Genomic DNA, 27094 nt, shown 5'->3' on the forward strand with positions numbered 1-27094 from the left:
CACAGTCTCCTTCCAAACCACCATTGAGGGTTGGGGTTTTGAGGCACTGTTGCACAGTGGTTCTTTCTCCTTCCTTGGGGACAGTTGCAGTTAGGGTTTATAGAAGAAGAGATGTCAGCCAGGCGGCTGCTCCAACGTGGGTTCCATAGGACTCCCCTGTTTTTAACATCTACATCAGTGTCTCTCAAACTTGGCAACTTTAGACATGTGGACTTCAACTCCCAGAATTCCCCAGCCAGAATTCCCCAGCCAGCATGCACTGATCTATGTGGAACCACCAGAGGAGGTCATCCCTCACTTCAGGATGAGATATCATCAATAAGTTGGGATATCCACTCATCAGGGAGATGTAGTGGAGATCTTTACCCTGTATGGTGAGGTTGGGAGGGTCTGGATGGGACAAAACTCTTTGGCATGAGAAGCCATACCAACAACACCTCATGCCCTCATCCTCTGGAAGATGGACCCCTACAATGCACTTTGTGTGAGGATCTGTCTTTGAAGATCTAGTCCCACAGAAACCCTTTGGGGCCTTCACACTGGCCGAGGTTGGCCCCATCTTCTCCATTGCAAGACCTCTTTTCCCCTCAACACCCAGAAATGGGTTGAGGGAGAATGTCTATACTCTCCCCTTTGCAAGATGTGTTACTCAGGAAACCAGACCTTTGCAGACATCTTCTGAGTGGGTGGTCTTCTATCCCCATCATCCCTAGCATTTGTGGTTGAGGGGGCTTGTAGAAGGTTGGACTTCTGTGATGCAAACTCAACGGTGGCTTGTCCACTCAGAGGCAGAAGATCTCCAGTGCTGTTATTCGGGGGATAGAAGGAGGAGGCTCTACCCGCCCACCCCTCGGAAGCAGTTTCCTCCACCACCACCCACCGCAATGGCTACTCTAAGTAGAGGGAAGGGGGAGACTCTAATCCAACTTCACTCAGCACCTTCTCGGTCACTCAGGTCTTTGGGGGACTACCGTGGGATGGCTGCTGTGCCCACAGGCTGCTGGAGGACCTCTCAGGAGGCAGACAGCGAAGTGCTCTGGAGAAGCGGGTGAGTTGGGGTCATGGGGAGCAGGAGACAGTTCTAGACCACCCCTCCTTTTATGGTGAGCAATGAAGGACAGCCCTTGAGGACCACCACTTGCCCAATTCCCATGCAGGGACGCAAATCCCCTCATGAGGACAGGGATCTCTCATTCACTCTCAGAATACCTGACGTGCAACAGTATTTACCTTGAGCCTGATGGGCCCTCACTGGCCCGCAACTAGGGTCTGTGTCACCCGGGGGTTGCCCCCCCCAGTTGCGGCCCTGGGCCCTCAACTTGCAATGGCCCATAGTACTGCGTGGAAAATGCACAGTGAGATTAATCCCATCTGAATCCTTCCAGCATCAGATCCCTTAAGACCTGTCCAGCACCCAAAATATTTATATTCTAGGGTGTTTCAACTTTGCTGAACATTCTGATTTCTAAGGTTAATCTTGACTGGCCAGAGTGTGTTTCTAACACACAAAACAATGGGAGGTCCCGGGGTATCCTCAAGGAGTGCTCAGAAAAGTCAAGATGGCAACTGCAATACAGGTAGTCCTCACTTAACGACTATAATTGGGACTGGAATTTCGGTTGCTAAGCAAATCTGACCCAGTTAAGTGAATCTGACCCAATTTTACAACCTTTTTTGCTGCAATTGTAAAGCAAATCCCCGCAGTTGTTAAGCAAACCACATGGTCATTAAGTGAATTATGTGTTTCCCCATTGATTTTGCTTGCTGGAAGCCATCTGGGAAGGTCAAAAATGGTGATCACGTGACTCTGGGACACTGCAACAGTCATAACTGCAAACCAGTTGCCAAGCACCCAAATTGTGATCGTGTGACTGCGGGGACACTGCAGCAGTCATAAATGTGAGGACCAGTTGTAAGTCATTTTTTCCCAGCACTGTCATAAGTCTGAACCATCGCTAAATGAATGGTCATTAAGTGAGGACTACCTGTAGTGTGACTGGAGTTCCACCTGTTTTTATATGTATTGTGTATGCTGTCATCTTAACTTTTTTTACTCCCCTGGAGTATGCCTGTTATTCATAGCATTCAAACATGATGCCACTAACCTACTGGACATATTTATACAACATGCTAAGCTTGGTTAGTATGGATCTTGGTCAGTTTTTTTCTAGATTTGTGCTCTGGGTGAATGTGGCCAATTCAGATAGGTTATGGTTTAGTGGGTTGTGTGAACCCAGAAAGTGATCAGTTCAGTAACCAGGTCCAGCACCTTAATCCTGTGAGACAGCAGAGGAAAAATGAAGTTACCCAACATGAATGTCCATACCCAAGGTTAACCAACTCATGGTTTACTGAATTACCTAAATTTTCTGGGTCTGTACAATACACTGAGCCAAAGAGTAATCTCAGGAAAAGGATTTGCACAACGTTCAAAGTTGGGTTAAAGTGTGGTTGGCTAGCATGGGGGGCAAAATATTGTGGGGACACAGAAAATTGCTCTGGCAGGGGGTGAAAATTGAACCTTAAAACGGGAATCTTTTTGCACAATCCCATTGACTGGGCTTTTCATCTTGCGAAGGACGCCAGTGCCCCCACGAACAGGTCCTTCCCTCGGTGGGGAGCCGGAGGTCAAACGGCACAACCCCTGGAGCAGGAGGTCAGCCTGTTCCCCAAATGGTAAGAGAAACCTGGGCGAACTGAACCCTTTCAGGAAAGTCTTCCAGAATCCAAAAAGCTAGAGATCAGACCTGCCCTTCGCCCTGCCAGTGGCTGGCTGGGACAAAGATGTTGTGGGAAGGAGGCCACATGGTCAAAAGGGAGAAAGTTCAGGTTCCAGATGTGGTCCAAAGTAACAAGTCCTATCAAAGTGGCATGATTCGGACCCTTCTGCAGGATAGGAAGTGCTCAAGACCACAGGGGGGCCCTTCCCATTTCTAGGAGAGAATGCAGGCTAGCCACGGAGAAGCTTTTCTCAATGTCTTTGGTGAACTTCGTGAATAAGTACAGCCAGAACCGCAAGTTCCCGTTTAAACTGCGGGAAGACTTCCAAAGGTAGATGAACGCCTGGTGCAGGTGATGGAGGACCTTCTCTTCCACAGGTGGGGCTCCAGGCACCCGGCCTCCTTGTGGGCGGGAGAGGCTTCAGAAGTGCTGGCAGCGCTGGAACAGAAGTACCAGGCCCTCCAAAGGACGGTCTGCGAGCAGATGCTGCAAGAGCATTTTGGTGAGAAGCTGGTCCGGGGAGGCAGGAATTATACCCAGGAGGGGGATGGCCCAGAGCAGGGTTGAGGCCAGAGCTGAGCGGAGAGGGCACCTGGAAGCCCACCCAAGCTGAGAAAAATAGGATGAAGTGTACTTGTCGGCTTGTTCACGTAATACATTTAACCTGATTATTGAATTACAGGTAGTCCTCGATTTACGACCATTCTTTTAATGACCATTCAAAGTTATGATGGTGCTGGGGAAAGTGACTGGCGACCAGTCCTCACAATTATAACCATTGCAGCATCCCCCAGTCACATGATCAACATTCGGGCGCTTGGCAACCACCGTGTATTTATGATGGTTGCAATGTCCCAGTGTCACATACGTAGCTTTTCTTGTTGACCATGCCCACAAGCATCCAACAAGCAAAGTCAATGTGGGATGCCAGATTCACTTAACAACCATGTGGTTCACTTAACAGCCACAGTGATTCGCTTAACGACCACTCCAAAAAGGTAATCAAATCAGGCATGACTCACTTAATGACCGCCTCACTTAGCGACAGAAGTTCCAGTCCCAGTTGTGGTCATAAGTCAAGGACTATCTGGGTCTGCACAACTGAACTATTGAATGTCCTGAGTTTATACAACACCTAAGCCAGGAAGAAGACTAACTAAGTTTACCAAGTTGTACAAATGCAACCAGCCAGTCTACACCTGAGCTGGTTAAGCAAACATTGTGAATGTCACCTTAGGATGTTATGAGCATCAGGCCAGAGCACTTGGTTGATTTCCTGGGGCCTAGCATGTTGCATGAACACAGCATTTGTGTTGTCTTAACCAGGGTTGGGATTAAAGCCCTACATGGCACAGGGCCAGGCTCCTTGCGGGACCTCTGTCCATGAGGTCCTCTGCCTGCCCAGCCGGATCTACAACTAACTAGGGTTAAATGGCAAAAGAGGAGCTGGGGACACCTAATGGCCAGTGTGGGAGGGTGGCCTCTGGTCTGAGTGCTGTCGTCCTCATGACCACGGAGGGTGGGGAGACCCTGGGGCTAGAGAGAGATGGCTGCACCGCTTCCTGTGGAGCTGGGATTAGGCCTCGTCCTCAAGCGTCACCTGCCCCAAAGTGGCACCTGCCAAGTGTCTTGGGTGACGACAGCTTCCACCACCATCCTCAACCAAGCCGCTGTGCTGGCCAGGTACGATGGGAGTTGTGGTTCCAGCACATTTGGAGGAGACCTGGCAGTGGAAGGGAGAGGGCTCTATGGGTGTGTGTGTGTGTGTGAAGACAGCCGCGCTGGGGGAACTCCCACCTCTTCGCTCCCCCGGGGCCACCCGGTCTTCCTCTCCCTCCCACAGGGCAGCAGCTGTGGGCGTCCCTGGCCCAGCACACGAAGGAGGAGAAGGTCTTGGAGATGATGGCGCTGGTGGAGCTGGCCCTGCCCGAGGGGAGCCTTCTGCCCCTCGCCAGCCTCCCAGGAGGCAGGCACAGGATCAGGTACGGCTCTGAGTGGCAAAGGCTTTGTAACCAAGAGTGGCCAAAGGGTGGGGAAGGACTCTGCCAGGGCAAAAAAGTCAAGATGGTGGGTTTGACCATGCAGTCTCATGGCCATCTTGACTTTTTTGACCCCACCTCAGCCACAAAGCTCTGGTGAAGAAGGTTGGTGAAGAAGATGGCCGGCACACTGGGGTGTCTCCAGCGGTTAATGGGAAGTGCAATCCTGTCCCCAACCCAGATTGCCGGATGGCACTAAACAGATCCAGTCCTACGTAGCTTTTCTTGGTGACCATGCCCACAAGCATCGTTTCTCTTTTCTCCACTTGCTCTGGACAAAGAAATACCTTTCCTTCTCTCCCCACAATAAAAGACACCTCCGAAATTAGCTTCTTCCTCCCTCCCTCCTGCCTGCCTCTTTGATGCTTGATCTTCTTCCTCACCAGCTCCGGGGCTCCACCTGCCTGCGCTGACTTGGACGCGGGACCCTTTCTCCACTCAGCCCCAGAGCACACAGCAGGACAGGCTCTTCTGCAGCTGCGGCAGAGGAGGCGGGCAGAGACGGCTGCCCTCCTGGCCCAGCCCCACCTTCTGGAGGGCAGGTGAGTCTTTGCATCCCTGCACGAAGAAGCCAGCCCAGCAGCCTCAGCATTGTCAGCAGGAGCCAAGCTCCATCTTTTTACAGGAGAGGCCAAACTGAAACAGATCATGCCGGGTCCTACTTCAGGCCCATGCCGGCCTTGCCTGGGCGTTGCATAACTCCTAAAATTCATTTAACGTGGCTGAAAAATAAAAACTCTTTCCTGAAACAGGAGAGAGAGAAATTGCTAAATCCTGGCCCCGCACCTTGTGGTGACCTTCAGTCTCCTCCAGATTTGAATGTGGCCTTCAGCTGCCAAAGGGTCTCCTGTCTGCATGGCATCCCAGCACCCGCCATTCATGGATGCTCCTTGCAGGACATTCTCCCTGCCCATTTTTGAACTCGCCCAGCAGTGACCACCTGTCATGACCTGTAGGAAGGCCGCAGTTCATCTGGCGGTTCCCAAGGCAGCACCTGGCCTGGCTCCGCAGGATGCCAGGGGAGAGCCCAGCCGGAAAGGTCCAATTTCTCTTGTTTCCTCTCCTGCAGGGACCCAGAGGCCTCCCGCCAGCTGTTACGCCTGTACGCCCAAGCCAAGCTGGTCCAGAAAGAAGCGACCTTGCGGGGCGCCCTGCTGGCTGTAGAGCTCTTGACGGGGGAACGGTGAGTCTTCCGAGGGGGGGTTTCCAGGAGAAGAGCTGTGCTGGTCCGTGGAATTTGAAAAGCCAGGAGCCTTACCTATTCCTGATTGTGTGTTGCGAGCCCCAAAACCATGGCGGCTCGGTGGTGCGGATGCGTCCTTGGCGAACTGTCAGCAGGGCGCCTTTGCACCCGGCAAGCAGGCAGGGTGGCTGAGTTCTGGGCTCACGTGCATTGCAGGTTCTGGGACTCGCAGCCCAGCGCACCTGAGGCTTGCCATCGGGAGCTGGCGGAGCTGCGGCTTGCTGCAGGGCAGGGAGCGGGATTGGCACGGCAGCAGGCCAGGATGGTGCCCAGGAGCTCCATGAAGGTATTACGGGGGAATCGAAAAGGAGTGGGCTGTTGGCACTCACAAACAGAGACCAAAGGAGGGCCCCTTGGAGAGCCTGATCTTGCAAGGCTTGGGGGGGGGTCTCCCCTGCAGCTGCTCATAGATTTAAGTCTTTCTTTGTCTGAGGAATGTGTGAGGCTGCCCGACTGTAATGACTCTGTCAAAACCTACGATTAAAAGACAGTCAAGCGGGTCCCCCATCCTAGCCCAGGGCCTGGTTTTCAGGGCTCTTTTTACTTTATTTATTTTTATTTCTTAGATATTGTATGCCAAGGAAGCTAGGAAAATCCAGGTTAAGAGGCTGGGACTCTGCCGTTGATTCCCAGATCTTGGATGAGTGCCCTCAGTGTGTTTCTGAATGAGGCTGTGGGCTTCCTTAAAGCTTAAAGCAGAGATCACAAGCCGTGGCCTCGTTCCAGGAATTCTGCTTCTACTCCAACCATCACATCCACTCCAAAGATCCAAAAGATACCAGTCAGGGAACACAGCACCATGCAGAGAAGCAGCAGGCAAACTCCACTATTGGCAGGCCGGCTAATGTGTCCATTTTTTCAGGCAACCTCGCAGTGCTGTGATCCAGAGCGTGGGCAAACAACTGAGGAATGACAGTTTACACAGAAATAGGTTCAAAGCAGGTCTACCAAAAGTACAATTTTCAGTAGCTCAAAGGAATTACAGGTAGTCCTCGTTTAGCGACTGCCTCGTTTAGCCACCATTCAAGTTATGACTGTGGTGAAAAGGTAACTTTACAACACATCCTTGCATTTATGACTTTCTCAGGTCTGTACAGCAAAGGAAAGCTGAAGTAAGATCATAAAATCATGATGTTTCACTTAGTGACCACTTCACTTAATGACCAAGTTGCTGGTCCCAATTGTGGTCGCTAAACAAGGACTACCTGTAGTTGATGGCTGCTGCTCTTAAAACATTGTCTTCGTCAGCAGGAGATGAAGTAGGCAGAGACTTCTTGGGAGAGGCCTGGGGAGAGTTTGGCTAGAGGGCTAAGGTCGCGATGTTGGTGCTCAGCTTGACCTTCCCTTGGGAGGTGAATTGGGGGGGTGAGCATCCCTTCCCAAGGTGGCCCCTAGAGATAGCTGGGAGCGGAAGCCCATCTCCTCTGCCTCTTCCTCCCCAGCAGGTTGTGCTGGACCAGCTTCTGCTCCATCAGGAGAGGGAGAGAGGTTCTCTGATCAAGAGCTTGATGGTCCTGGTTGAGCCAGAGGCTGCCCACAGACAAGCCCACCGCAGCACAGATCCGACCCACCTGGGAGAAGGTAGACCATCACAAGCAGAGAGGGAAGTAGCCTGGTGGTCCTAAAGTTTGCCGGAAAGGGTCAGCCTGCCAGAATATTAGCAAAACTGGCCCATTGTTGTTAAACATCCCCATAAACAATTGAGGCAAGTAAACAGAATGACACCGAGCGAGAGGGACTGGGGTGGCCCCTGGAGAACAAACCGATCATTGAAAATGGCGTTGACTGGTTGGAACATGGGGCCAAGGACAACAAGCTGATGTTCAACAGTGACAAGGGTGAGGTCCTGCATCACAGGAGGGAAAATCAAAAGTAGGATTGCGAAGAGCTGGCTGGGTGGTGGCACATCTGAGAGAGTTCTCAGAGCCCTAGTGGACCACCACCAGGGAAGGTGAGGAAGCTCTGTGAGGCTGCAGCTAGAAAGCCCAAGCCAATCTTCAGCTGCATTAACAGAAATGCTGCATCCGCTTCATGGGTGGCATGAGTTTCGTTGTCTGTTCGCTCGTTTATCATATGGCACATTCACATTGCAGTTCAATAGAATAAAAACACAGGAGATAAAATACAAGATATAAAATATAGAGTATAAGATCATAGACATACGTCTAGATTACAAATATAATTTTTTGCTTCATTTGTCACAGCCAGGAAATCGGCGAAATCTCCATTATAGGCTCTGTTTTGGCACTCTGTCACTATAGGTTGGATAGTTTGTTTTTCAGCCCCACAGTCACAGCCCGGTGATGTCCTTTTGCCCCACTTATAAAGGGCGTCAGCACATCTGCCACGGCCCGTGCGGATTCTGTTTAAGTTGTCCATATCGCATGGGGCTGATCAAATCCAGGTGGTTTCTCTGAGATGCAGGGTAAGCTTCGGCATCGAGGAGGACAATTTTCTAGCCAATTCTGTTTCCGCATACTGTCTACAAGCGATTTGGCAGTTGACATGGGTGGATGTCTAGATCTCAGCCTATTCCGTTCCAGGCAGGTTACGTCACTCAATATTGGCAGCTGGGGGTTATCAATAATCCGGTATTCTTGAAGGCGTTTCGTTGTAGTCTACACTGAGCCGACTGCACCTGGAGCGCTGTGTCCGGTTCTAAGTTCTAAGCTGGATCTGGCTTAGAGGAGGAGATCAGGACTCTGGAAACCAAACCACACAGGAAATGGTTGGAATTAAGTAACAGGCTTTCAGCAGCTGCCTTGGTCTAGGGCTCCACTCCTGTCCCTGAAGAAAAGCCTTCTTCTCTCCACCTGATGGGAATCGTTCTGACACTCCTACATTTTAAGGAAGGGGGGGATGTTCTTCGGAGACGTCCCTGGAATTCCTTTCTGTTGATGGATCACTTTGACCTTCTGGGACTGTAGGGTAGGGGCCAAGGTGCCCTGAAGCTGGCTCAGGCCAACGGCCCATTTGGTCTGGCCTTTCTTCCTCCCCAGTAGCCAACCAATGATTTGGGGAAGCCGCTAACAGGCATTTAAACAGCACCCTCCCTCTTCAGCCAGGAGCAGCTATTCTGAGAGGGATACCATCTAATGGGCCATGCAGTTGCCAGGAGTCCAGGCTGACGCACACACACACAAACTCTGGTCATGATCAGGAGTCAGGCTCCTGCATGAATGCATTGCAGCAGAATTCCCCAGAGCCACGTCTGAACAGGCGATTGGGATCTGTGACACTGAAGCTTCTTGAAGGGCTTTTGGCAAATCATCTTTTCTCTGACTGTTGCAGTCATGGGCTAGAGAAAGAATGTACGCTCTCAATAGGACATCGCGTTAAATGTGATTGATAAGGTTAACCTCTCTGGCTGGGGTCGGTGCATTAAATGTATAATAAGGGCTGGGAAGGATGAGGCCAGGTATCCCCTGCACAAGCCAGGAGTGTCTTTTGGATTAAACAAAGGGCCTGAGAAATCGTCCGCAGTTGTAATTTCCACCACGGCCATTATCCAAAGACCTTGAGTTTCCAGCACTTAATTCTTATTTCCTCGCAGGTAGGACTGCATTCTTTGCTGATTGCACTCCCTCTTATCCTGTTTCAGCTTGTTACATTGTGGGCCCTTGAAAAATCTCATCCCCAATGCTTTTAAGCTGAGCCAGCATCCTTGCTTGGGCTGGAAAATATGTGAGGGCTCGGGGCTTGCTTGGGGACCCTCAATTTTCTCTAGTCTGGCTATCTTGCATGAGGGAGAATGTTTAACCCAGTGCTGTCTACAGAAGTGTGTCTTTTTAGCTTCATTGGAGGACCCCACTGAGTTATGGAAAGGGAGAAAAAAAATCCCTCTTTGCATTCTCCAAACAATTCCTGGCAACCTGAGTTGGCTTCCTTACAGGAAGAAGGGAACCCGAGGGGGAGTCTCAATAACCAGGCCTTCTCAAGAGGAGGAAGAGGAGAGAAAGGTCTGCCTAGAGGTTTGACCTTCTTCCTTTTGTGCAGTGTTTCTCAAGCTTGGCAACTTTAAGATGGGTGGACTTCAACTCCCAGAATTCCCCAGACAGAATATGCATAAGAATGTATGGTATGCTGGCTGGGGAATTCTGGGAGTTGAAGTCCACCCATCTTAAAGTTGCCAAGCTTAAGAAACACTGCTTTAGTGCTTGCTGAATGAGACCTCCATGCTTGCAATTATCTACTGCCAGGCTTGGGGCTCCCCAGACTCCTGAGGTCATGAATGATGGATGGATATGGCTCTGGAGGGGGCATGGGAGAGCCCCTCACCTGCAGACCATTTGCAGATCCAGATCGGTGCCTTCCCCCACCGTGTGATGCCTTTCTTCTGCTCCTGCAGGATGCAGTGGGGGAGAGGCCTCTCCTAGGCAAGAGGAAGCTGCCCCCCAGGGGCTCAGCCTGGCCCAGAAGCCGTCGCCAGTTGCCAGGGGGGCAGGAGCCTCCTGGTGGGACCGTGCTGTCACCAGGCTCGTGACACTGCAGCAGGAGCAGATGGAGGAGCTGAGATGGACCATTGAAGGGCTTGAAGAAGCCACCATCAGAAAGGTGAGGAACATCAGATCCCTTGTTCAAGCCTTTCCCCAGTCAAGACTTTGAGGGCCCCCTCCAAGAAATCTCATGCAAGGGACTCTTCTGCTGAGATCCCTTTAGCTGCCAGGGACAGAAGACTGTCTCGTCCCACCAAGATTTGGCAGGTCAGGTGCCTCTTCCCCAAAGCCAAGGGTAATGTCCTGGCGGGGAACTTGCCTAAGAGTCAGTGTCACTTCTGTAAGGTCACCTGCACAGGAGGCTTGTTATGGAAGGGTCCCTGCGCCAAGGGAGTAGAAGCCAAGAGCGTTCCCAGCCCAGCAGAGAAGCCCACAAGATGCCTTGGCAAAGCTCAGATGAAGAGCTCCCTTTACCCTGGTCCAGGATGGTGATGCCGTTGAGGTCCTGCCCTGGTGTTGGGGGCTGAGATGGTCCAGATGGGAGAGAACAGGCTGAGATGGAAAGTAGCAAGACCGACTTACAGCATGTCCATCGGGGGTCTCTGCCTGCTCCAGCGGGGCCTCTTGATGGGGTGTCACTTCCACTGAAAGAATTGGCTTGCAGTTTAGGGGTCCTCCCAAGAAGCTATGCCTAGGGGTGCTTTTCCCAGCTTCAGCTGGTGTGCCAGTTGCAGCCTTACCTAGAGCTGGGGGTCCTTACAGTGACTCAGGTCCTCATCGCCACCTGCTTAGACCACCGCAAATCCCTCTACATGGGGCTGCCTTTGAACCTCACCCAGAAGCTGCAGTTGGTTCACTGCAGCCCCCCATGTGCTAACCAGCATTCTTCAGTGGGAGCACATTAAACAGTGCTGTAGGCCCACACTGGTGGCCAACAAGCTTCCAGGTGCAATTTAGAGTTGGCATTAAGCTATAAAACCCCACACAACTGGGCACCTAGTTATCTGCAGGACCACATTCTCCCATTGCCATCGACCTGGAGGGAACTGTTAGTGGTGCCCCGCTTTGGGGAAAAGGGCAAAGTCAATGCCACTGCTTTAGGGCCAGAAGGTGGTGGTCCTCTCCATCAGCTGCCGGTTGTTTCACGGGTGAAAAATATACCAACTGGGCACCAAAATGCCCTTTGGATCAAGTACCCCCACAGAAATGTGAGTTTGAGAGAAGAATAAGAAATTGTTCTATAGGAAAGGGAAAGATCAAGTTTTGGGATTTAGAATAAGTGTATTTGTTTTCCAGGAAACTTGGTTGGTGGACCAAAAGGCTTTTTCTGCTCAGGAGGAGCCCTCAGAGACCAGTGCCTTTGCAAAGGATTTACATTCTGGTGGCTCCCAGGAAAAGAAACATCTGGAAACTCCACACAGGAAGGGGAATGGTGATCAGAAGCTGGTTGGTCCTGTGCATCTTGAGTTCTCCCAAAGGCAAAATGGACACCAGAGAGATCAGGAAATTCTTGATCTCCCAGAGGAGTTATCACGTGAACCTCAAAAAATTTCACAGCTCTCTGGCAAGAAGGAATCTGAAGCTGTCAGTAAAGGAGAAATGGGTGGTCTTCAGGACATACCTCAGCAACAGGAGATGCTTGAATGTACAGAAACTTTACTGAGGATGGAGGAGATTTCTCAACCTTGGAAACCTTGTGGACATCAAGGAGTAAAAGATCTAGAGATCCACCAGGCTTTAGTAACTCCTGACATGGACCAGAGTCTTCCTGAGAAAAAGGAATGTAATACTCAGGAAGGAAGTTCTCAAGGTTTTCCATTCCATAGACTGAATTTAGATAACTTGCATCCTCAGGAAGAGATACTAAGGAAGTCAAAGTCTTTGGGGTGCTTAGAATTGGTAAAACCACAGAATCTGTTGCTCCAAGTATCAAGGGATCCAGAAAGTTCTCTCCAAATACTTTCTGAAACACTGCAGAGAGCATCTTCCCCAAGAACACAGATGGAAACTGTACATTCCCAACGAACTCCAAGTAGCCTCCAGACTGTTCTACAGAGTGAAGCAGAAGTTATTCAAACAGATACTAAGATGAAAGCAATAACCCTGAAACCTCACATTTCTTTTCAAGGGGAGCAAGAACCCCAGAAACAGGTCGACTTACAGGATGGCTGGAATGAAAAAACTTTTCACACCCAAGGCACACAAATGCCTCAGCCCCAGGACTGGGAGGAACTTGAGCTTATCAGTGATCTCCATAAAGAATCACCAACACTCCATATTGCAGAAATGAGACCTTCCAAAGATCTCAGTCACCAGGAACAGAAGGCTCCAGAGTTCTCCCATTGTCAGGAGCCTCCTCTGAAATCAAAATCACTTGAACCCCAACGGCTATTACAGACAAGTTCATCACAGATTCCACTGGAAAATTGTTATCTTCAAGGCCCTCAAGGCCAGGAATGGGAAAAGATGAGAAGCCAGGACATTTCAGAAAGAGAGGTTTTGAAGTTATCTGATTCAAGAGAGGTTCTCCAGCACCCAAACATTCCAAAAGGCAAAGAAGAAGTCCTTCAGATGCCAGGACCATTGCCCAAAGTGCCAGAGACATCTATGATGACAGAGAAGCTGGATTTCCAGGAGCAAGAAGTTCCATCAAAGGAGATACAATTGTCCTACCCTCAAGCACAGACTCTGATGGAAACAGATCCTCTTCATGCTCAGAAGCTTCAAAAAGGTCTGAGCAGGTCACAAGGCTTTCAGCCACATGCTGAAAAGGAACCAGATTTGGCAAGGAAAGCAAAGACTGTAATGTTAGATGAGAGGTCAAGATTGCAAGGTGTGAGTCAATCAGAAGAGCTTCATATCCCAGGAATGATGCAAGGAATTGGTGGAGAAATGGACAAGTCCCAGGAATCTCAGCTGGAATGGACAGTTCTTACCTTGAGAGAGTCACTGGCACTTCAGCCCCAGAAGCTTGTTTCACAAAGGCAAGAAGGCATTCCTGCATCCCAGGATTTCAGAAGTCTGGAAAGTCCACCTCTTCTGTGGAGCATCTTGTGGCAGAAGGCAAAGTCATTTGAACAAGTAAAACCATGTGTTCTTCTAGATCCAGAACTAAGACAAGATCTGAACAGGGCACAGCCCCCCGCAAAACAAAGTCTGGAAAGAGTACAGAGTCAAGAGAACGTGTTACAGAAAGAGATATTTGTCCCTCAGCCCCAGGAATGCAAACATCTAGAATCTCCTCCTCTTCTGTGGGGGGTTATGGGCCTGAAGTCAAAATCTTTTGAGTTGACATCATGTGACGTAGAAGCTGAGGAGCTGAGGGAATCACCAATGGCTCAGTTGAGAAGATCCAAAACGAGACCAGAGTCTCCTACACTACAAAAATGTAAAGGTCCAGATGTCATTTCTCCTCAGGACCTAAAAGAAGCTGAGTCTCCTTCAGCCAAGCCCAAGGCTGGAAACTTTCAGGATGAGAGAATCCTGCCCACATATTCACAAGAGCCACAGTCCCCAAACATAAAGAATTCTGAAATTCCTCACTCTCAAGAAGCTGGGCCTGAGAGGCTCAGCTCTCCTTTCCTGAGGGAAAGAGGCCCCTTACTGGGCCAAGAAATAAGAGAGATGGAATCACCTCAAACCCAGGTAGCTTCACAAGAAAAGCCAGAGCCTTCCACAACACAGCCACAAGCTGTGGAACTGACGGAGGATCCAGAAATGTCTGTTCAAGAACTGAAAGATCGGCAGGACTCTTTGCCTTCCAAAAGTAAGTGTCTAGAAACACGTCTTCATCCTGAGGGATGTAGAAGCCTCGAACCTCCTCCTCTGCTGGGGAGGGCCTTAGAAATAAAGGCAGGGTCATTTGAGCTAATCAAGTCACAGGCTTTTCAGATGAGTTGCTCAGAGGCAGCTGTTTTGACCCCACCAATATCACAGCAGGAACTCCAGGCTCCTCACATTAAGGAGAGGCTGAAGTTAGAAGTGATCCTGCCATCAGAAAGGCCACAGATGGAGCCAGAACCCCCAGAAACACAGACGAGTGGAGCTCCACAGGCGCTTTCAACAGATCTGAGGGAACAGTTGGCCACTCAAACCCAGGCTGGGAAGTCCGTTCACGCCCAGGCTCTGGGTTCTGTTTCAATGCAGCGTCTGCTGGAGGAGGAGTCAAAGGCAGTTCAGGCCCTGGAACCTCAAGAGCTGAGAGATCTAGAAGTTCCACAAGCCCAGGCAGATCCACAGAATGACAAAATTCTACTAGAGCTGGAGAAGCCAAAAAATGTGCAGCCACATGGAAAGAACATAGGTGCCTTAACATCACAGCCAGCTGCAGAAATAAAAGCAGAATGCCTTCAGCATGCAAGACGCAGTAGTCCAGAGACACCTCCTCTTCTGTGGTGGGCCTTAGAGTTAGCTCATCAAGGAATATTATGCAGGGAGCTGCAGGTTTCTCCTCAGCCCCAGGCACTGAGTTATTATGTACCAGGGACACAAACACAAGAAGGACCACAGACAGAGTCAGAGGCACAAAATCCAAGGAATCAAAATATACTTTTTTCTAAGAAACTGCATAAACTAGAGGCTCCTCAGCCACGGAAGGAGTCTTTCCAAGATGAAGGAATTAGGACAACCGGTACCTGCCTTCAGTCCCAGGAACATATAGATCCAAAAACCTCACAGCCTCATGAAATTGTTCCTCAGGTAGAGTCCATTCATCCTGAGCTTTCAATCTCACAAGGATTCCAATTTCTGGCCCAGGAGAAAGCAAAACCATTTCAAGGTCCCAAGACAAGTCCTCAGGCCCCTGAGGTCCATCTGTTGAAGGAGAGAGACCCTGTCTCAATTGAGGAATCTTCAAAAAGAGACGTCCAGAGCAGAGAAGGTTCCCCGGTGAAGCAAAAGACTCTTATTCCTATGAAGCCCAAGGGTCTGGAGGGTCTGGTACAGGAAGATATGTCCAAGCTATGTGATTCATACAAAGTAATTCACTCCCATAACCACCAAACTCTGGGTAAATTTGGGAACATGGACTCTCTATACCCCTCACCCCCATCTGCACAGGTTCAGGGTTTGAAAACAAGAGATTCAGAATATTGTGGTCTTCTAAATGGATCACAGGTTCTTCACCCAAAGGAAATAGCAAATGCTGAGACACTGAAGAGAGTCAATCAGGATGACTTTCCAATTCTTGAAGCCTTAGAGGAGCACAGTAAGATCAAAGTTTTCCTGCCCTTGGAAAAAACACTGGGGAAATCAAAGTCTTTTGACTTATGGGAGCTTCAAGTTTTGAAGACTCAGGGACCACTGAAGAAAGAATCTCTTCAAGCTCAAACAACCAAAGTCTTTCAGATTCAGGAAGACCTCCCAAAGAAACTCCAGAAAAAGATAGAATCCCAGACCATTTCATCTCAGGAAAAGGGTAACCAGGAGCAGGACACACCACAAGTACTGCAGTCCCATGGATCAGCTTCAGAAAGCCCTTCGGTCCTCCAGAGTTCACTGAAGCAAACATCAGAACCTCCTGAGATGGATCCATATTCCTTGCAGACCCAGGAACTCAGGGAAGTGATTATGCTTCAGCCACAGAGCTCCAAACTCCAAAGAACCATGGACTCCAAGACCCCTTGCCTACAGGGACACCATGAAGCAGGGAGCTGTGAATGTGAGATAGAAGATAAACACTCTGAAATGCAAGGAATCCTGCAAAGATATCCTCAGTCCTTCCTTGTTCAAGATACCTTATACCCTCAGGCAGATATGTTCAGGAGATCAAAGTCTTTGGAACTGCCAAAAGCAAACTCTGTTCTGCTTCAGGGGTTGAGAAAGCCAGACATTTCCCAGTCTCAAGAAAATGTGAAGGAATGCCCTAGGATCCTTGACAACCAAGCAGCATCACAGGTGATGAATAACCCTTTGCAGGAGAAAGAGACTAGAAGTCCTACACAAAAGGAACTGGAGGACTCACAGCCTCAGGGAAAACTTGGCAGAAATAAGCCAGCTGCCTTAAATCTGGAGGAAAATAAAGTCCAGCAGCTCAAAAGACAGAAAGAAATAGAAGTTCTTCATTCAATTCCCCAGATGGAACATATTTCTCTGCAGATCCAGGGGAGTCTACAAAATAATCCAGACTATTTGGGATGCAGAGATTTAAACCATTCAGGTGTTCTTCAACCCGAAAAACACACAGTGATACCAGAAACTCTTGAACTTGTGAAGCATGTGAAATGCCTAACTCAGTCACCCTTAGCATCTGCAGAGAGAGAGGCTCTATCAGCCTGGTGGACTCCAGGAAAATCAAAGTCTCTTGACCTTAGACAGCATCAAGCCCGCTGCCTAAAGTCATTCCTAGGGGAGTTGGAGTCTTCTAATCTCCAGAACATCCGTCCAGCCAATATATCTCAGCCACAGCGGAAGTGCAAGACTCTAATGGCCTATTCCAAAACCCATCCCCTTGAGGAACCTATTTCAAAAGATACCATTTGCCAGCAATTGCGGGAAGAAAATACATGTGCCACCCAGAAAACAGAGCACATGGAGCTGGAAGCTCAACGGTCCCAAGAGCTGCTGAGACACGAGAGAGAAATCATGTCTTTTCAAAAACTGGAGGATGTCCAGATGCTCTGTTCCAGGGAATATAGAGAATTAGAGGCTCTTCAGGTAAATTCCCAGAGTTTGAAGGAGCATCTTCGTATCAGTCAGTGTGTGCAGACAGAATCAAAACCTCAAGGACTAAGAAAGCCACAGCATCTTAATCACCAGGAAGGAAGGAATCTACAAAGCGCTCCCCTCCTGAGAAGGCTGCTGAGGAAGTCCAAGACGTTTGGATGTGAGGAACTAACAAGTAGAGTTGATCCACAGGTCCAGTGTTTCCAAAAGGAAGGAAAACCTGGGGAACAGGATTCCTTGTGTGTGGAGAGACAGATGCCGCAGAGATTTCGGGGACCAGAACCACGTAACATCCAGGAGATAAGGAAGCCTAAAGTCCTTCAACATCAGGATACAGCAAGTGTTGAAAGGATTTGGGAATCCACAGGGCAGCCTAACTCCCCAAGGGAAGTTCACAAAATAGAGATGGAGTCCATGAAATCCAAGGTATCTCTGTATACAAACCAAGAACCCCCTCAGGAACAAGGAGGTGTACCATATGTAGCTCCACAGGGCAGAACGCCCCAGATTGTCCCACCGCGTGACATTCCACAGTTTGGTATTAAATTTCTTCATGAACTAGGGAGGCTGCATAATGAATTAAATACCCTCAGACCACAGGAACTGAAGGATGGGAAGGCGCTGGGTTTCAGTCCGACACAGCAGCAAATGCTAGCTGAACCCCAAATAAATATAGACTCTCAAGTTCTCCGGCACCAGGAATGGAGTACCAGAACATCTCCTCAGCCACCAGCTGGAGATTTCTCTGAAGTTTATAAGGTGCAGGAAGTGCAGCAGCAGACTCTTCAATCTCCCCAAAGCCAAGGGCCTGACCAGATCCCAGGGGTAAAAAGGGAGTCAGAGAGAGACGTGGGGTCACCAGCGCAGAAGGCACTGCAGATGGTCCAACTGCAAGCAGGCTTGCCAAAGAAATCGACTGTGGTGCCAGGGATGACAGTTGCTCCTTCCCTTCAATCCTTGGAAACTGTGGAAGCAAACAGCTTAGATCTTCAGGAGTCCCTTAATGTTGAAGGGAAGGTGATGGAGAAAGAGCCAGGGGCCACCAACCCTCAAGAGGACCATCCCTCAAAGATGCAAGAAGCTTTCATGGCCAAGTCAAAATCCCTTGAACCTCAATCATTGTCAAGGACTCAGGGGTTCCAGCATGAGAGACCAAAAAAGGTGGAAGGTCTCCCTTCTGGGGATAGAGAGATGGCCACTGAACATAAAGCTATTTCCCAAGAACCATTAAACTTCCAGCCCCAAGCAATTTCCTCCCAAAGCCAGGAATTTTCCACAAAACAGGAAAAGGGCGATTGGGGCCTTCTTTTGCCTCAGAATCAGAAGGAACAGATGGCCCAGCAAGCAGACAAACTTTTTCAGGGAAAGCTCCCTGAAGGAAGGGACCTAAAATCACAGCAGTCAGGGAAGGAACAGGAGCTGGAGACTCTTCAGCTTCAATGGACGGAGGGAAAAAATGCTTTTCAGGAATGGAGAGAGACAGAAACTCTGCCAGCTCAACCAAGGAATCTCTCAGCCTGTGGGGATGGCCTGCTGAACCTGGGAAATCTTGGGCCTGAAGCTGAGAGCAGAAGACTGGAGGCCCTTCTACTCTGGGAGCAGAAGACCACAGAGACCACGGCTATGACTTTGCTTTCTCCCTCCAGCCCTGGGAAGCCCAGCAAGATGATGTGGGAGCCCAACCTGGGCATTTCCAGAGAGACCTCTTTCTGTGCGGCCCAACTTTGTGCACCATCTTGGGTAAGGAGATTTATCACTTAGCCAAGATGTAGGCTTTGCACTGAACCAGGTCAGTAGAGTTAATCTCTATGTCAACTTCAGTTTTCAAGGTTAAAGAATGAAGGTGGCTTATTGTGGTAAACGGGAGATGAGGACAGAGAAGTTTACAAACTTTTTTCTGCCGATAAATTGCCCAGAAACCTCTCTGTATAACAGCAGGTATTTCTTGCTCTGTAGATTGATGGCGTTGGGACTAAGTTATCTGAAGAAATTTGTCCACCCACTGCCCTGCCCTTAAACTGAGATTTATGCTGATAGCCCCTGTCAAAAGCCTACCATTGAGATTGGTGGCATTAATGTGCACAAGAGACATGGCCTTCTGAGTTGGTGGCACTGTGTCTTTCGACACAACAGACCAACACCTTGTTGCTGCCCATCTCACGTGTAGATAGACCCTCCAGACTATCTTTAATTGATACCATGTCAGCATTTCCTGGCCTAAAGTTTTCCAGATGTTGAGCTGCCAGCCTAGGAATGTGGCAGGCATGACTGAACGGACCGCCGTTACCTGCCCGCCGTTACCTATTAATCTACTCACATTTGCATGTTTTCGAACTGCTAGGTTGGCAAGATATAGCCCAACACTTTTAGAAGAAGCCGGATTGGGAACATCACAGCATGTCACCGAAATGTCTTCTGGGATCTGCTTTGTGAAATTCTGTCTATTGTCTTCTGTTTCTTTTGGTGTTGCTTCAGAGGGAAATTGAAATAAGCAAGCTCAAACATTTGAATAAATAAGATAAATGTTAATCAACTTTGAATGGAAGGAGTGAGCTTCTGTTGTGGTTCTCCAGATGAGGAAGGTTCCTCCTCAGAGGCCCCATTTTGGTTTATTGAACCAAATCTGGAAGACGGTTTTGGTGCAAAGGTTCATGCTGGTTCGGAACAATGGCATACATGAAATGATATTTGGGGAGGGAAGACATGGGGAATGAATGAATTCTGGGCCAGGGCTTCTGCCCCTCCTGGCTACTTGTATGAAGCCTCATTGGTCCCAAGAGGTAGAGTGAACATCCCACCGCACCCACCCGATGGCCAGGCTGACTGCCCCTCCTTTGAGGGTTCACGCTGACTTGATTTCACTTTTGCACCTTCTCAGGAGGACAATGTCCACAGCAGTGTCACTAGTCCCAGGGACTCCCTATCCTTGGAGAAGGCAACTGATTGGCCTCTGCCAGGTGAACCCAACCAAAAGGCCATCAGCCACTTTCATGGGGATGCTGCAGAGGAGCGGCTGGTTGCAGAAGGTGTGGATGGGCAGGTAAGCCAGAGTCTTCTTGGGATGCCATTAATGGGGCTGCCAATATTTTTCAGAGCTTGAGCTGAGTGGCTCAACAGAGGGGTTGGGAAGGAACATCTGAAGGACCGGTCCAACTGAAGATTTAAGGTTGGACCATGAAAGGCTCTTGCAAGCTCTTCAGAGGTCAGCACATATATAGAGCCATGGAATCACAGACTGAAGGAAGGGACCACAAGGATCATCTAGTCCAGCCCTCTGCAAGGTGCAGGAAAACCAATTAAACCAGCACGAGAGGTGGCGTCCCAGACACTTCTTAAAGATCTCCAGCCCCGCCTCGCCAGCCCCACCTGCTCCAGGACTGAGATTACTACAGTACTGAGGAATAATGGGGCAATTTCTTTCTTCTAAAACCATTGTAGGTGTATTTGGCAGCTTCCGTTATACATCTGTCATCGGAATGGGGTGGGGGGGCAAAAACAGAACCGGGGCTTTGACCTACCCGAATGCACTTTTGACGCTTCCTCTCTTGCGGTGAAGCAAATTGGTGGGCCTTCCTTGGTCCCCCCACACCCTCCTGATCTGCCTCTCTTTCACCCACCAGCTTCAACTCCCCCCGCACCCGCCCAGCCGGGAAAAGGCCTTCATTTGGCTCTCCCCGCAAGAGAAGAAGGAAGCCCTGCAGCGGCTGGCAGAAACGCAGGCCGAGGGAGCGCGCCGGCGCCAGTGCGATAAGGAGCGTCAGATCCTGCGGGTGAGCATCCTTCAGGCCGCAAGCCCCGCTTAGACCCAGGGGACTCTGCCCATGCCATCTCGGGAACCGGGGTGCCCCTCGCGGACCCGGGAGGCGTTTTGCAACGGCTGAAGCCCATGCATGCCCACCTTCTGAGAATTCTGCCGTTGGGGTCCCCCACATCTGGAGGACCCCGGACAGGGGAAGGCTCCGTTCCTCCCTACCAGGTTGGCCCCCTCTTTTGTCCAACCAGGGAGGAGCCGTTTTGCCAACCCTCTGGATGCCCAAGAGCCATCCAGCAGAGACATGCGTTTCCTTGCACTTCACATCCCCCATTCTTTGCCCAGACACAAATCAAATGACAGCGTGGTCCTGATCCCACATAGTGCTTCACTGAGTCAGGAGCAGCCACATTAGCACAACTTGCAACATTTGGATATCCATGATTCATGTTTTGTGGCTCGGAGAGTTAGCTAATCCAGCCCATGTGATTACTGACAGTTCAGGGCATAATCCAGACAAGGAGTTATTTGGCTAATCTGGGTAGATGCTTTGTAGAAACCAGCCTGTCATGCTGGAGGGCAAGAGGGAGACCACTGGGCTTGCCAAGCATGCCAGGGGACCAGGGGGGCAGGCAGACTCTGGTTTACAAAGCCATTGGGGAAGGCATCAGTTGCCCCAGTTAATGCTATTACACCCCTAAAAATTGCTGAAAGCAACACGGGGAGAAAGATCTTCCTCCCTTAAGTTCCAGGAGCGACTGTCCATAGCCAAGCGTCGGAGGTCCAAGGCGGATCTTCTGGGAGACAACTCAGCAGACCGATGGCCCCAGGCGTCAGCAGCCTCTGAAGGCCAGGTATGGACCTTCCGGTGGGATCAAGTTATTAAGGTGATAGGAATGAACTTCTTAGGGAGAAGGGAGGAAGGGAATCAAATGTCTTCAGTGCTTTCCAGAAGCCTTTACAGCAGGGCGTTTGCTGAAGGCGTTTGGGTCATGCATGTGTCTGGTGTGCTGGAGTTGCTAGCATACCCCAGAAATTAATTAACTCCGGGGTTCCAGAGTTCCTTAGAGGAAGTTGCCTGCTGTATCTGTGGGAAGGCTTCCTTCCTAGCAGCATTATTGGCAGGGCATTGTTCCACTCACCCTGGAAGGGGGTTTTCAGTTGCCTCTCTGCATGGACCCCTATTGCAGGCTTCCTGGCTGAACGCATGACCAGAACAATGATTCAAGCTGAGATAAAGATCACGGTACAGTCTCTGGATGTGATGCTTTTTCACCCCCACTAATCTCATACAGTGATGTTGTGGCAACTGTATGAATATGAGCTCCTTGTAGGAAGACTGTGGTGGTTAAACATTATTTGACCACCAGGAGGCAGTGTGCTACTGCTTTCATCCTTAGTAGGAGGCTGAAGTTGGTAGCACACTGCCTCCTGGTGGCCAGGTAATTTGTTACAACCACAGAAAGATATATTGAAATAATTGCCCCCTTCTGGGGCAGGATGGGGGGAGTGAAGTCATGAAACCTCCAACGTGAGGCATGATGTAATACCAGCTCTATCACTCTAGCCCAGTGTGTCTCAACCGTGGCAACTTTAAGCTGGGTGGACTTCAACTCCCAGGATTCCCCAGCCAGCTCTGCTGTTGAAGTCCACCCAGCTTAAAGTTGCCACGGTTGAGACACACCGGGCTAGTCTGACAGCTCATATGAAGGAAGGTGTGTACTCTCAACTGATGTCTGTTGTCGGAAGACCAGAGTTGATCACAACCCTCTCCAAGAGCTAGATGGGAAACAAGGGGCATTGTCTCCAGGAGCTGCTGGACCTTGTTGGTGGGGGATGAGGGGGTTGTGCTCAGCATGTCTGGAGGGCACCAGGTTGCAGAAGGCTGTTCTAGAACCTTCTGCTTAGACCTGGGGAATGCCTCCGTCAAGTAAAAAAATAAACAAGTCCCTTCTCAAAACATCCCTAAAAGGGGACCAGGTCAAACTTCTTCATAACTTCCCTGTCTGTTATAGCAGGCAGGCTACTCAACTCTCGAGGCAGTTCCCAAATCCAGAAGCTCTTCTTAAAATCCATCAGGTCCTGTTTTTGGTAGCCTGCTGGAATCACCTGTCTTCCTCCTGCCTTCCGAGACCAGGGTGCCCGGTCTTTCCACCTTCAGGAAGAGGTTCTGCCTTGACTCCCTGCAGAGAGAACCACACGGGTGGCAGAATTTAGTGCGCATCGGCAGCAGCCAAGGCCAGCTAGGCCAGGCTGCCATCTTGCAGTGACCTTGGATGTGTCCTTCCTACACACCCCACTTCTTTGCAGCCAGGGGAGGCAGAGGTGACAGGCCTGATTCTGGACTTTCCCTTCCGGCAGGATGAAGCTGGACAGAAAATGGCCGTGAAGTGCCATCTGGAGAAGGTCAAGAGAGAACGGACCTACGTCATGCAGTCCAAGAGGGAGAGGTGTGTGTGTGTGTGACGGATTCTTTCTGAATTAGATTGACCACTCCCAATTAGATTGACCCAGACTCAAGAGAGAAGCAAAATCACTGGACCCTGGGCAGGGGGTTTCTTTTATATTGCCCTGTAAGGGATGGGGGAGACTTTTCATTTTGTAAAGCAAAGGTATTGGATAAAAGTGACATGTAAAACTCAACTGTGAGATACAAAAGGAAAAGGCCGGCTGGGGTGAGCGATACTAGTTGCTTCCTGGGGAATCTGGGCAGGGGTCTCTTATTTCCAAAATGGTGACTTTGGAGGAAAGGGAGGCAGGACTGAACAGGGGTTATATGCTGCCAGAATGACTGGTATATAACTTGGTTAGTTACTGGCTGGCTTAACCATGTCCTGGTAAAAGGGCCAATGGCTGTGTCCTCATGGCACACAAGATCGGTTAAAGACCTAGTGGGCGCATCCACACAACTTGCTAAGCTTGGTCAGGGTTTTGCCTGCTCTTTGGTGGATTTGCCTGAGGCGCAAACTCTTTGGCTTAGTTAGTGTATGATTCAGCAAACCTTGAAATGAGTTAACCCAGGAACCCAGCAAAGCATGTTGTGTGAACTCGGTCAGTAACAGCTCCGCTGGTGAGGATGCTGGGGCTATAAGTAGGAGGAAAGCTGCGCTGGATCACCTGGGGCAGTGCCCATCATCACAAGGCAAAAGATCAAGGATGAGCGGGAGAGGCCTTTGAGAGGCCAGTCTTCTTTCTCCCCATTTTCAGAGCTTCACCCTGAACTATGTGCAGGAAGAAAGGCTCCTGAGCATGTGCAAAGTGTGGCCCACCCACTCAGGATAACTTAGGGAGGCTGAGAGCAAAATTCTTGGTTGCAGGTGTTTTCTGGCCAGCTCCTTCTCCAGTAACGTGTCTTCAACCACCTGGAAGCTGTTGGTCCCCCATCTCTCTCTCTCTCCATCCCCAGGAACACCCTGAAGTTCAAGGAGCTGCTGGACCCGCTGGTGGCCCCACGGGAGGAGAGCCCTGTGCCGAGGCAGACCGAGGAGCTTCAGCCGAGGGGAGACCTCTAGCCTGCAGGTTCCCCTGGAGAGTGAGGATGGGGCTCTTTCTCACGTCTGCCCCCCACACACAAAAGCCTTGCCTTATACTGCCACCCACTAGGCCACTTTAGGTGGACAGTCACCGAAGGCGGGGGGGAGGCAGAAGGATGGTGAGATATTCTGTGGCCTCACTGCCAACTCAGCCCATTCGGCAAGGCTGCAGGAACTAGTTGCTTTGCAAAAGAACAGGAAGACGTTTGCTGAAAGCCTTTCGGGGTTGCGGGTTGCGTTTTTCTGCTTTGCAAGACATCTTCAGCACGTTGCTGCTGTCCGTGGGTAGAAATAAACTTTTCTTTGCTCATTGAAAAAGTTCCATCCATCCCAACGCTGCAACTTAATTTTCCTTCATGCACCAATTTGCACACGGTTCAGTAGTTTTCCAGAAACACATCTTCTGGAAGTGGTTTTGGGTCCATCTGGAATACTACAAACGTCCTCCTCTCCCAGAAAATTTACTTCTGGAAAACACTTGAACCCCACCTGGAATGACCAGATGAGCAGATTCCAGAAAAACGGACCATTCAGCGTTCCCAGGAAGGTTCCACCCCCAGAATGGAGAGTTTCGCACATCCATTCAGTTTCACTCTCCATACAGGTAGTCCTCGCTTAACATCCACTCAGTTAGTGACAGTTCAGACTTACAATGATGCTGGAAAAACTTATGACCGGTCCTCACACTTAGGACCACTGCAGTCACATGATCACAATTTGGGCGTTTGGCAACCAGATCTCATTTATGACTGTTGCAGTGTCCCATGGTCACATGATCACCATTTTTGACCTTCCCAGCCAGTTTCTGGCAAGCAAAATCAATGGGGAACTGCATGATTCACTTAATGACCATGTGGTTCGCTTAATGCCTGCAGTGATTCACTTAATGACTGCTGCAAAAAAGGTTGTAAAATCAGCTCAGATTCGCTTAATGACCACTTCACTTAGCAACTGAAATTCCGGTCCCAATTGTGGTCGTTAAGCGAGGACTACCTGTATGCAATGTAAAGAATCAAACTGAACCTAATTTGAAGTCTTTTCAAGAGGGTTGGCAATAAGTATGAAGCTATTTAATCCACGATGTACCAGGCAATATTTCTATTATGTTCTTGTTCCTATGTGTTGCCATCTTATTTCGCAGAATTGTAGAAGGTATGAGCTGGAAGCCATCTCAGAGGTCACCTGTTCCAAGCTTTGCTCAGTGCAGGAATCCCCTATACCAGTGTTTTTCAAACGTGGCCGCTTTAAGATGGGTGGACTTCAACTCCCAGAATTCCCCACCCACGCTGGCTGGGAATTCTGGGAGTTGAAGTCCACCCACCCTAAAGTTGCCAAGTTTGAAAAGCAGCGCACTAGGCCATCCCCGGGACGCGGTGGCGCTGCGGGTTAAACCGCTGAGCTGTCGATCGGAAGGTCGGCGGTTCGAAACCGCGCGGCGGGGTGAGCTCCCATTGCTAGTCCCAGCTCCTGCCCACCTAGCAGTTCGAAAACATGCAAATGTGAGTAGATCAATAGGTACCGCTTCGGCGGGAAGGTAACGGCGTTCCGAGTCGTCATGCTGGCCACATGACCCGGAAGTGTCTATGACAACGCCGGCTCCAAGGCTTAGAAACGGAGATGAGCACCGCCCCCTAGAGTCGGATTCGACTGGACTTTACGTCAAGGGAAACCTTTACCTTTACCTTTAGGCCATCCCCGAATCAAAACTCCCTTTGAAAATCTCTCGCAAGACTTCCCCTAAGGCAGGTCTCCCCTGTTCTGTGATGATACCTTTGTCTTCCCCTACCCAGATGCAGGACATCTGTCATTCTTGCCTCAACCGAGCACCGTCCGGTTGGAGTTCGCCCACGGTTCAAACCTGCCGGGCCGTTCTGCACTGCGATTCTTCTTCCCCTCCAGGGTATCAGCCGACCTCCTTGCTTGGTGCCTTCTGCAAACACCCTAACCCTCCCTTGCTGCATTTCATCTTCTTGCTGTGGATAAAAACGTGCCATGCTAGGCCCACCCGGGGGAGACTCCGCTCAAGGCGTTGCTCCAGAATATATGCAGCATGTAGTGGTGTAGATTTCCATAAATTAGCTTGCTTCTCCTTTGGAATGAAGTGGTAAATAAACGTTTCCTGAAACGTGCTCTGGTTAAGTTGCTGTCTGGAACGTATCGACAGGCCCGAAGGGACGGGATGGGGAGGGAGCCTGGCCAGTGCTGTCCTGGTGCAAGGGAGGGTGGGAGTGAGGACTCCATACTCCCGAGACTGTGACTGTTGACCCAATTAGTGTGCTGGGCTGGTGATGGCCTCGATTGAGGGCATTATAGGAACAGGTCCTTCAACATCAGGCACGCGTTGAAATTCACTGCTCCTTTTCCCCATCAATCCATGGAGGAAAACGGGGGGGGGGCATCCGGAGTCGGGTGGACTGATTCAGGTCAAGATCACCGCTTGGCATTTAGCCATTTCTGAAATCACCTCACCTCGACCCAGGCAAATACATATTTTTTTAGTGAGCCTGGAGGTTGCATTACTTTTTTTAAATTTTTTTATCCCTTTATAATTTTTACAAATAATTCAAGGTGGGGAACATACCGAATGCTCCTCCTCTTTTCCCCACAACACCAATCCTGTGAGATGCGTTGGGGTGAGAGAAAATGACTGGCCCAAGGTCACCCAGCTGGCTTTCACACCCACGGGGGGACTAGAACTCACGGTCTCC

At 50.0% G+C, this 27094-nt stretch overlaps 2 protein-coding genes across 4 annotated transcripts in view; one reads left to right on the forward strand and one right to left on the reverse strand.

The window, feature by feature from the left end:
• Nucleotides 1-27094, reverse strand: part of ATP6V1F (ATPase H+ transporting V1 subunit F) — a 70135-nt gene that overhangs the window by 34791 nt on the left and 8250 nt on the right. The gene's annotated exons all lie outside the window — the stretch shown is intronic.
• Nucleotides 18474-24391, forward strand: LOC134501019 (uncharacterized). Of its 3 annotated transcripts, none has more exons than XM_063308562.1 (6): nucleotides 18474-18842; nucleotides 19981-20142; nucleotides 20723-20872; nucleotides 21600-21740; nucleotides 23215-23303; nucleotides 24260-24391. In XM_063308562.1, the coding sequence occupies exons 1-6, from the start codon at nucleotides 18726-18728 to the stop codon at nucleotides 24363-24365; spliced, it is 765 nt and encodes a 254-aa protein (XP_063164632.1). In that variant the 5' UTR covers nucleotides 18474-18725; the 3' UTR covers nucleotides 24366-24391. The 3 variants fall into 3 exon arrangements, with proteins under 3 accessions (XP_063164632.1, XP_063164633.1, XP_063164635.1); XM_063308563.1 differs by having other exon boundaries at nucleotides 21600-21707; XM_063308565.1 differs by lacking the exon at nucleotides 21600-21740.

This window comes from Candoia aspera, chromosome 7 (genome assembly GCF_035149785.1).
Source record: "Candoia aspera isolate rCanAsp1 chromosome 7, rCanAsp1.hap2, whole genome shotgun sequence".
NCBI classification, from domain to species: domain Eukaryota; kingdom Metazoa; phylum Chordata; class Lepidosauria; order Squamata; family Boidae; genus Candoia; species Candoia aspera.